Source organism: Pelodiscus sinensis, chromosome 11, assembly GCF_052426305.1.
Source record: "Pelodiscus sinensis isolate ZL-2025 chromosome 11, ASM5242630v1, whole genome shotgun sequence".
NCBI lineage: Eukaryota > Metazoa > Chordata > Testudines > Trionychidae > Pelodiscus > Pelodiscus sinensis.
The window spans coordinates 32,236,504-32,247,875 of NC_143062.1; the positions used below are offsets into that span (position 1 = coordinate 32,236,504).

Genomic DNA, 11,372 nt, shown 5'->3' on the forward strand with positions numbered 1-11,372 from the left:
GCGTGAGAAGGGGGAAACAAAAGCACTGCGCATGCGTGGAGCTCTCTGTGGGTCTTAGTTTGGAATACGCGTGCGCAAAAGGCAGACTATGTCACAGCACAGACTATTCTCGCGGGAGATGTTCTTGGCGGGATTGCAGTCTCGAGAAGCGTCACGCGAGCTGGGTCTGACATGCGCAGTGCGGGTCGGAATGGCGCGCCCGTGACATGGGAGGTGCTAGACTATGGCAGCTCCGGAAGTAAGGGGGCAAGAGACGGGCAGGTAAAAAGTAACTATAGCAACAGAAGGGCCGGAGGCCGTGAAGATGGGGTCGGGCGCGGTCTATTGCCTCAAGCTGGCTCCATGACGTGAGGCCTTGTAGTAGGTGCGGTGATGTCACAACGCAGGCGGTGATGATGCCGCACGCTGGTGACGTCACAGGGCATGTGTGGCTACGTCGGCCCCGTTCGGAGCCCTGTTCGCTTGGCTCTTGGGCTCTGCGCTCGCCCAAAGCCCTGACCGCGCGTCATACGCTCTGCGCGAGTCCCGTTTAGCTTGAATGGCCGGACCTGAAACGAGCGGGTCTGAGGAACCTCTTGCTGCCACGATAACCACCGGGCTGGGTCTCAGCTGGCTCAGGGCAGGGATGCGAATGACGAGGCAACTCGCTAGTCGTGTGCCGGAAAGAGGCAGCAAGGGGCGGGGGGAAGGATGGAGTGTTTCAAAGGAGCAGTGCCCTGTGCAGCCCGGGGCCAGCGGGTGACTCCCCTGCTGACCCAGGGCTCCATGCAGTGCTGCTGTTTTGAAACGTGGGCTGGCAGAGGCTGCTTGAGGGCCCTGCCATCCCTGCAGTGCTTTCGCCTTTATTGACTAATTGAAGAGTCTGATGCAGTTTGCATCAACTATTCAATTAGCCGATTCATTGAAATTTAACATCCCTAGCTAGCTCAGGGAACTGGGCTAGAGTTGGGGCAGGTGTAAGGTTCTGACACCTACTGGTGTGGAGCTTTGTTTTTTGATACGTTGCACTGATTTGGCATTCATAACACTTATGTGGCTGCAGACACAAACAACTTGATTAAACTGAAATTCAGATTTTTTTTTTAAAGTAGCTTTGTTATTCCCTCGCTCAGGTGGGTGAACTTCCTGGCTGTGTCTAGACTGGCCAGTTTTTCCACAAAATCAGCCACTTTTCCGGAAAAACTTGCCAGCTGTCTACACTGGCCGCTTGAATTTCCGCAAAAGCACTGACTTCCTACTGTAAGAAATCAGTGCTTTTTGCAGAATTACTATGCTGCTCCTGTTCGGGAAAAAGTCCTTTTTGCACAAAAGGGCCAGTGTAGACAGCTGAGATTTGTTTTCCGCAAAAAAGCCCCGATTGCGAAAATGGCATTCGGGGCTTTTTTGCGCAAAAGTGCGTCTAGATTGGCCACGGACGCTTTTCCACAAAAAGTGCTTTTGCGGAAAAGCGTCTGTGCCAATCTAGACGCTCTGTTCTGAAAATGCTTTTAACAGAAAACTTTTCCGTTAAAAGCATTTCCGGAAAATCATGCCAGTCTAGACATAGCCTCTCAGTCTTTGCAAAGCTCACTCACCATCCTTGCACAAGACTGCACTGGGTCATTCCCCAGCTAAGTGATTTGTGGAGTTGGTGTTGAGTAATTTGGTGGCATTCCCTTTCAGCCCATGTGAGAGACACACAGGTTTAATGTAGTCAGATAGTAATGTATAGGGTTGTCACTACTTAAAATGTAAAAAAACTGACCATTGGCAGCCTCTGTCCTTCTCCCCGCCCATCCGCTAGCAAAAAGAGTTCTACTCCAGAACATAGTGTTGGGATTTTGCGGTTCCCAGAGAGTCAGGTGCTGGGCAGAATCAAGGGTATTCAATTCAATTCAATTCAATTCAATTCAATACTTTATTCAGTGTGCACAAAGGGAGAGCCCCTGGTACTAAAATCAGCCAGAGCCCCTCGAGCAAGGAGCCCCTCCCCTTGCTGTTTTATAGCACATGGTTACAGGTTACATAACACAAACTTCTAAACCAATCAGATTCAACCTTTCCATATATGGCTTTGTTTGTCACATGCCCGCACCTCTGCACTCCACATGCCGAGCTCACCCCCCTCCTCTTGCTTAGGTGGTGAGCCACAGCATGCCTCTCCTTGCATACCCAATTTCCAAACCACATTTTATTTAAAATGAAGACATGCATACCCTTCAATAGCTAATTAGCACTAATATGTTTTAGAAAAAAATTGTAGACATAAGAACGGCCATACTGGGTCAGACCAAAGGTACATCCAGCCCACTACCCTGTCTGCTGACAGTGGCCAATGCCAGGTGTTCCAGAGGGAGTGAATCGAACAGGTAGTGATCAAGCGATCTCTCTCCTGCCATCCATCTCCATCCTCTGACAAACAGAGGCTTGGGACACCATTACTTACCCATACTGGCTAATAGCCATTTATGGACTTAACCTCCATGAATGTATCTATTTCTCTTTTAAACCCTGTTATAGTCCTAGCCTCCACAACCTCCTCAGGCAAGGAGTTCCACAGATTGACAACGTGCTGTGTGAAGAAGAACTTCCTTTTATTTGTTTTCAACCTGCTGCCCATTAGTTTCATTTGGTGGCCCCTAGTTCTTATATTATGGGAACAAGTAAATAACTTTTCCTCATTCACTTTCTCCACACTGCTCATGATTTTATATACCTCTATCATATCCCCCCTTAGTCTCCACTTTTCCAAGCTGAAAAGCCCCAGTCTCTTTAATCTCTCCTCCTATGGGAGCCATTCCAAACCCCTAATCATTTTAGTTGCCCTTCTCTGACATGTATATAGGTTTTATCATTTTCCTGGCCTTGTGCTAATATGGTGCCACAGACAATTGGTTTGTGAATTGTAGAGCACTCTTAACATTTTATCAACTAAATGATTAAAGGATTACCTACTTCTTAACATCCTTAGTCCAATATGTAAAACATAGTGTAGATTGCAAATATTTTGTTACCCGTCAGATTAGGCTGATCATGCTGTTTACTCTGCTCTCCCAGCATCTTGTGTCGCAGTGAACAAGAGGCAAGGTCTCCTATGTAACTGAAAAAAATATTTGCAATAGGTCAGTAACTACCTTCATATTTTCAATTAAATTGTTTTCAAATCTCTGCAGCTCTTGAAATATTGTAGTTATGAACAGTTTGAGATAAATTTGTTTCTACAATTTTATTTTAGATATACTTTCAGTGACAAAAGTGACATGCAAATTGGAAAGAAAACAAAAGAAGATGGGAAAGAATTAGTGACAGATACAAGAGAATCTTTTGAAGGTACTGAAACCATAGCAGAAACACTCCCATGCAAAGAAGATGCAGTTGTTGCATCAGAAGAGGCTTCTAGATGTCTGAAAACCACTCCAGATGGATGGGAGAAGATCACAAAGCAAAGACAGTCCGGCAAAACTGCAGGAAAATATGATGTTTATTTCATCAGGTAATATGTGATGCAATTCTTGAAATTAAATCTGTATAGTAACTAAAACCAGTGTATGTCACAGACTTAATCTGCTGGTTGCTTAGTAGAGAATAAGTGTTGCAGAGTCTAGGAATCAAATGTCTGGTTCTGTTCCAGTCCTCACACAGAGTTAGTTTGGGACTGATCCATTAAAACTTCAGGAGGTAACTGGGTTAGTCTGTTCAGGATAAACTTAAAAAATAACAAATAGTCTGTAGCACTTTAAAGACTAACAAAACACGTAGATGGTATGATGAGCTTTCATGGGCCAAAGAAGTGGGCTGTGTCCACGAAAGCTCATGATACCATCTACATGTTTTGTTAGTTTTTTAAAGTGCTACCACACTATCCACCGAACAATAGACTCTTGCTGATTTCAAATCCTTTGAATTTGATTATTGACTGTGGGCAAAACATTTAATGTCTTGGTGCTTCACACAAATAATATGGAAATCTGTTTTAAAAAAAAATGTGCATTGTGAGGATAACATGAGGCAGTAAAATGCTTTAATATCTTTAAATGAGAGTGTAAAGTATTACATGTATATTAGTTGTCTTTGTATGAATATTTTTGATAAAGTTAATAGAAAACTTGTCTAAAATAGGGATGTAAACAACTAGTTGATTACCTGATAAGCCTAAGCTTATTGGGCAGTCAAGTCACTACTCACTTCCCTCCCATTTCCCCCCTGCTGCCTCTGTATCAGAGGCACCAAGGACGGGGGAAACTGGTGCTGGGGGGAGCCAGCTTAAAAGCCATTCTCCCCAGGACCATCTCCAGAGGGGGATAGGGGAGGCAGTGGTGCAGGGGGAGACTGCTGCGCCTCTCTCTTTTGGTATGTACAAGAGGGATAGAGAGTGCACAGTTGAGTAGTCAATGGAAATCCCATCAGCTACTAATCTAATCTATTTGATTAATCTAAATTTAACATCCCTGGTCTAAAATATTTTACCAGCCTTTTAATTATTGAGCTAGATTGTTTTTTTTTAAAATGCAGCTAAATTTGAGGTGCAGTTTTGTTTCCATTCCTTGCTATTAAAACAATAACCACCAATTTGTTTACTTTTATTTCATTTCATAGTCCTCAAGGAGTGAAGTTAAGATCCAAATGTGCACTTGTGGCTTACTTTACAAAAAATGGAGAGACTATTCTTAAACCTGAAGATTTTGACTTTACTGCTCCTCCTCAGAGCCAAACTCGATCAAGAACCAAAGGATCCAGTGAAGAACCTGTGAGACCGAGATTACAGAATAAACGATGTAATAGTAAAGCACAAGATCTTAGTGTGCAAAGAAGCAAAGAAGTTAAAGTTCTGGAGTTACAGACCAGTAATGAACAGTTGGAAAACATTTCCATCCATCTACAGGGCAGGGAGGACTTAGTCATTAAAGACATTAAGCCAAAGGAATATTGTAGAAAGGCCAAAGAAAAGGGAGCAGTTGGAAAAAGGGATCAAATTAAGAAAGCTAGAAAGAGGTCAGAAAGGAGGAATCCAGATCACAGCCAAAATAAAAGGCTGAGAAAAGCATCATGTAATAAACAAGAGGCTGAGAGCAGCCAAATAAAAAAATTCCAGCAAAAGAAAGATGTTTGTGTTTCTGAGAGTGGCATAATAGACAATCAGAACTTAAACCCCACAGATACTGGAAAAGCAAACACACCCTCAAAGGATGAAATAATGACTTTGGGATCACATTTAGAGATGCGTCTTGAACCAGTAACTCCTCTCTCTGAAAAGAAGTCAAGAACCATGGGAGAGTTAGGATATGCAGAGAAGAATTCTGATGATGCAGCTATAAAATCTGACAAGAACATTGCAGAAAAAGAAGGATCATGTGTGTTTGGGAAAGAGAAAGATTGGATACATTTGGGTAACCAGGATTTCAAACCTGGCACTGAAACGAACATTAGCATTTCACAGCCTTCTGCCAAGAAAAGCTTTACATCAGTGAAAACGCTTCAAGGTATATACATTTCAGAGCAGAGTACTGTTCTAAAATTCCATCAGGGATACTTCAAAACTAATTACAAAAAAGAAGTGTTTGTTTCAGGCCTGCCTACTCCATGACTGAATATGGTTTAGAACTTTCTAAATCAACTTGTCAGGAGTCTAATCTGTTTATCATACTTACCATACAGAGCATCAGATTAGGGATGTAAGAGGTTAACTGATTACCCATTAAGCAGGCAGTTTATCAGATGGTTTACAAGGTAACTGGCCCAGCCAACTGGACCCTGCTCCGGCCGGGGAGGACCAGCCAGTGGGACCCTGCCCACAGCCATGGCAGGCCTGGCCAGTGAACCCTTCCCATGGCGGACCTGAGCCGCTCCGCAGCCATGCCGGCCCAGCTGATTGGAACCCACTGTACAAGCATGTGATATGCCAGAGCAGCCCTACGACTGTGGAGGGCCCAGCTGGCTGGACCCTACCCACACTATGGCAGGCTGAAGCAGCCTCCAGCCCTGGCAATTAACAGATGAAACAAAACATGTAACTGGCTAACTAATTTAGAGCATTTTTAAATGCCTGCATCAGATATTAAAGTAGCTAAGTGTTATAAACCAACCATCTGAAGCCAACAAAATGGATTTATTCACATTTAGAAATCACACCATTACTTTCTCTGATTTATTATAGTAATGATCACTGCTCTCCACATATCAGTTAACTTTAAATTACTGCCAAAGTGGCCAGATTTTCAATCAAGAAAAACTTGGTTCAGAGGTTAGTATAATAATTCATTGATTCTGCCCTCAATTACATACATGCAGCATTTATTGACTGAGATATGATTACTTTTGTTAAGGATTTGTCATTTGAAGATTTATTTTTAACAGCTGCTGAAATATTGATAGATATCAGAGTGAAACTAATTCTCATTTACAAATGGCAGGGCCAATAAAAGTTCTTGTTCCCATCATAAAAAGAAAATTGATTCATGACAAGGAAAAAAAATTTGTTTTCCATTTCACATTATTTTAATTTTAAGAAAGATAATCCCAGATATTTTTCTTTTCAGAAGACTGTCCCCCAAGAACACAAGTAGAGAGAAGGAAAACTAGTCCATATTTTTCTAGTAAATACAGTAAAGAAGGTATAGTATTCTCTGTGGGAAAGAAAACTGTGTTCTAGGGGGATTGGAAGGTTTAAGGAATTAGCTTTTTGCCTTAATCTCAGTAGCTCAAATCCAGTACTAATTTGAGAGTTACTATCACCTGCTGGCTGCATTGTGGTGTACATGAGAGAATTTTTGTCTCCCTAGCAGACAGGTTTCTATTGTACAACCGCCATCACGTTTTGCATTCTTGGTTACTTAACTCAGCAGAGAAGCTGCAGATTGAATGGGCTCTAAGAATGAGCTATGTTTTACTCTGTAAGGCTGTTCTTTGTCAGAAGTGGAGCCCACACATTTCCTTCATGCTGAGTACTTAACAGATACAAAGGGGATTTCAGGCAGTTGTAAGGCCCCTTCTCCCCAGAGAACAGCCCCAGGACAGGGACATTCTACATCCAGATACCAAGCTAGTTCTGTACCACCTCCAGAGTGACCTTAGGTGCATTGTAGGGATGGGATGAGGATGATTATGGCTTGGACAGTCCTTTGCCCTGCCAATTTTGAAACAAAGAAATACAAGCGCAGATTAGGGCAGCCCTCGGGGCTACTCTAGCCTGTGTTAGGGCCCCAGGAATAATCAGCTCTACCCTCCTGTGTGCTAGTGGGAACATGGGGATGAATCTGCTCCACTTTCTCTTAAAAAAAATGGAGGGCCCCCCCACTAAAGAAAAGATGTTGATGCACTGGAGAGGGTCTAGCGGTGGGCAACCAAAATGATTAGGGGGCTGAAGCACATGACCTACAAGAAGAGGCTTATTTACTCTGCAGAAGAGAAGAGTGGGGAGGTATTTGATTGCAGCCTTTAACTTCCTGAAGGGAGGTTCCAAGAGGATGGAGAGAGGCTGTTCTCAGTAGTGACGGATGGCAGAACAAGGAGCAGTGGTCTGACGTTGCAGTGGGGGAGGTGTAGGTTGGATAGTAGGGGAAACTATTTCACTAGGAGGGTGGTGAGGCACTGGATGGGTTACCTAGGGCGGTGGTGGAATCTCCATCTCTAGAGGTTTTTTTTGACAAAGCCCTGGCTGGGATGATTTAGTTCGGATTGGTCCTGCTTTGGGCAGGGGGGGCTGGACTAGATGACTTGCGGTGCATTCCAGCCCTAGGATTCTAGGAGTCTGAAATCTTTTACTGCTTAGTAAAATTTCTCATAATCATGTATGTGTACAGCTCCAAGCCCACCAAGAAGGAAGGCCTTCAGGAAATGGACTCCTCCTCGGTCTCCATTTAATTTGGTCCAAGAAATACTCTTTCATGATCCATGGAAGCTCCTCATTGCAACCATATTTCTCAATAAGACCTCAGGTACATATGTATATGAAATGTGAAGCTTAATTTCTACATACCAGTGTCATGGTCTTTGAACTGCATTAGCTTATGTAAATGCTGAATTTGGGTCTTATGTGGCTAATAGCAGGGCTCAACAAACCACTGAATCTACTCGCTCTGTGCGCCCCATTCACCGGCACTTTGCGCATGCGCAGTGCAGGGCTGGCAAGCCCTGGCTATTAGAGACTGTTTACTGTTGAAAGATCAGAACCTCAGCTACGAAGTTTTTAATTACAGTATTGAGCGGATTAAGTAAACTATTAAAATAATCTAAGCTATAGTAATATAAATTACTTTTAAAATTTTCATCTCTCTCATCAACAACATTCAGATAGTCACAGAAGGAAAGTTACTGTACAGCTTTTATGTTCACAGCATTTTATCTTTGCCTAGGTAAGATGGCAATACCTGTGCTCTGGGAGTTTCTGGAGAAATATCCTTCCCCTGAAGTAGCAAGAACTGCAGACTGGAAAGAAATGTCAGAGTTGCTTAAACCTCTTGGCCTTTATGAACTCAGAGCAAAGACCATTATCAAATTTTCAGGTAGTTTCTTTTGAACGTGTCTGTAGAACTGTCTAAACTGATGTCAGTAAAAAAGTGGCTTTATGAACCCCAGCTTTGTAGTTGTCTTTGTGTTCCAAAAATAGAGCAGGTCCTTGTTTTTAATTCAGATAGTCATCAAACTCTCGTTAGTATGAACAAGGTTGATGTGTTTTGCAATAACATACTACAGTATTTTCATGTTAAAATAAAAACATTACTGTGTATATTTTGCTTTATAGTCATTTAAGGTTGTCTTTCCTAGTGAGATTTGTTTAGAAATAATTCCTTTTTCACCTTTTATTAATGTAATATATTTTGTTGCAGTTGAGGCGTTCAAAAGGATTTGGATTTTTAAATGTAAAAAAAATAGGATTTTTCCAATTCTCCAATGAATACCGATGTTTTCTTTTAATATTTTTTGTGACACGTTTCTCTACATGTTAACCTGATGAAGTATGGGGTTTTATTCTGTAGATGAGTATCTGACCAAGCAGTGGAGGTATCCTATTGAGCTGTATGGGATTGGAAAGTATGGCAATGATTCATACAGAATCTTCTGTGTGAATGAATGGAAGGAGGTAAGTGATGCTATCATTCTCTGAGGACCTGATACTGCTCATAGAAGTTAGTGGGTTCCATTGACTTCATTAGACTTTGGATTGAATCCTAGAGCATCATGTGGATTAAAACTAAAATAGAATTGAAATCATCTGCCTACTTTAAGATGTATTCGTAGACTGTACTCTTTATTATTGACCATGCAAGTCCATATTCATGTGAATAGCCCCGAGAGCTAGTCCTACAATTGTGCCTGGGAGTGCAAGGAGGCACATAAAGGCTAGTAACAGCTGTTGTAGTTAGGGCAACTGCGCCTGTATTTTCCCTTTGCTGTCTAGCGGGAGCACATACTGCTCTAGACTTCCAGCTTCCTAGGCATTGCCTATCTTGGATGGAGACTTGTATCTCTCTCTCCTCACCAGAGTATTTCCAAACTGCATAGTTTTGTGCCTTTTACTGTGTTATTGCCAGCAGACACAGGCTGCCCAAGCATATCTGCTTGCTGCTGCTACTTCAGAGACCAATAAAAGAGTGTTTTTCTAAGTTACCACACAGTTCTATTCAGTATAAAAAACTACACGCATGCTAATAGCCTTACTGCAGACCATTCCGACATTAACATGGGCTCTGGTTGGAAGATACCTTCCAAACCCCATGAAAAGGATTTTTTTGTGGTCAGGTTCATCACGGGTCAGCTCAAAGAGCCCATGGTCATATAGGGCCTCAGTAGGCCAAGTCCTGCCAGTCCTTCTCTGAGGATTGGGTCCCTTCATGGACTAAAGGTCCTATCCTTTTGCTGGATCAGGAAGAAAACCATGAGTCAGTTTATAAACAAGATATTTATCCAGAAACATTTTGTCTGTTTGCTCTATGGAGAATCAAGCTTGAATCTATACATGCATACTTCCCCCAGGAAAGGTAGGGCCAGATTTGCATTTTACATACCCCTAGTCACAGCATCTTCAGTGCCCCCTATCTACAGCTGACCTCATGTTGCACACAGTTTAGAGAGGTAAAGCACATCTCAAATGCCAACACCTGTAGACATGTGTCTATCATGCCTAATTAGAAATCTAGCCCTGGGGAGACTGGCTTCAAAGGTCTAAAAGTGAGGGAAATACATTGGCATCCTCCTACTAGGAAAAAGTATGTACTTTTTAATGTACTCCAAAAAAAATCTTACTCGGTAAAGTTTAGCTCAATTCCATAAGATTTGTCCAGGATATCAGAGGATGTTGTCAGTCTGACATAGTCTTTACCCCCTTTCCTTTCCTTTTGTGTTTCTTGGATTGGTAATGAGATTTCTCTCCCCCATATCCTAGTAACAGCAGTCATCTTTATGATGTCAAGGTACCCCCTGTTTTATTTGTCTGCAAGGGCATAGCATCTGCTCTGACTTGCTTTCCCTCCCTCTTCTGTAACCCAAATCTGCACCAAGTTCTTCTCATTTACAGACTGTTGAAAATAATAGCTGTACTCCACTTAGCAAAGTTGAGTTACTTGCCTTCTCAGTTGATGCAAGTGATGTTTCATGTGTGATCAATACTTATTCCCTCATTTCAAGAATATGCATGCTTAAGTATTATCTACCCCTTAATGCACCTAAACTGCAAAGTAGGTTCCAAGCAGGGGCTGGAGATATTTCAGACAAATTTCAGTATTGCCAGATATTTTTATAAAAGACATTTTATTGAAAATATCAGTTCTGATGCTTTCCTTCTCTTTCAGGTACATCCACAAGATCACAAACTCAATACATACCAAGCATGGCTCTGGGAAAACCATGAAAAAATGAGTCTTGGTTGACAAAGGCAGATATGTTTTTATAAAAGCTTCACTTTTTGGTACTTAACACCTTGCTCTTGGCTGTATGTACACATGAAATGGAAACATCTTATATTCACTTCACACATTTGTAATTCTGATCACTGAATGCTTAATTCCAATATTTGTGTTAAACGTGTTTTCAAACCCATATAATCATTGTAATTAAAAGCTGATAAATATTGATATTTTTAAATAAATTTTAATAAGTTATTTTAATAGTTGGTCATTCCTCAGTGATGCAGACTCTAACTTGATATCATATGTTCACCTGAGTAATACTATGTTACTGTATCATAAAAATCCAAGTGCTATCAATTTATTTTTTATTTGCCATGTAAGTATTGCTTCCAACTAGTGATGCAACAGAAATATTCAACTCCCTTTGTTTGGCTACTTGTAAGTAATCAAGTCATATAATCCCAGAAGAGAAGAGGACAGGTTCTTAGTTCTCTCAAACGCCGACTGCTAACATTATAGGCTAAAAGCCTGATTCTGCAGAAGTGACAA

The 11,372-nt window shown here is 41.8% G+C and overlaps 1 protein-coding gene across 6 annotated transcripts; it reads left to right on the forward strand.

Moving 5' to 3' along the window:
• The first annotated feature begins 56 nt into the window (after positions 1–56).
• MBD4 (methyl-CpG binding domain 4, DNA glycosylase) lies at positions 57–11,081 on the forward strand. 6 transcript variants are annotated; one of them, XM_014578452.4, is made up of 10 exons: positions 94–261; positions 3,037–3,101; positions 3,215–3,472; positions 4,576–5,459; positions 6,134–6,220; positions 6,516–6,590; positions 7,779–7,913; positions 8,331–8,480; positions 8,955–9,058; positions 10,767–11,081. In XM_014578452.4, exons 3-10 carry the CDS (start codon positions 3,240–3,242, stop codon positions 10,842–10,844), a joined length of 1,746 nt encoding a protein of 581 aa, XP_014433938.1. In that variant the 5' UTR covers positions 94–261; positions 3,037–3,101; positions 3,215–3,239; the 3' UTR covers positions 10,845–11,081. The 6 variants fall into 6 exon arrangements, with proteins under 6 accessions (XP_075794850.1, XP_006132889.3, XP_006132890.3 ...); XM_075938735.2 differs by lacking the exon at positions 3,037–3,101 and having other exon boundaries at positions 57–238; XM_006132827.5 differs by lacking the exon at positions 3,037–3,101 and having other exon boundaries at positions 70–261.
• The last annotated feature ends 291 nt before the right edge of the window (positions 11,082–11,372 follow it).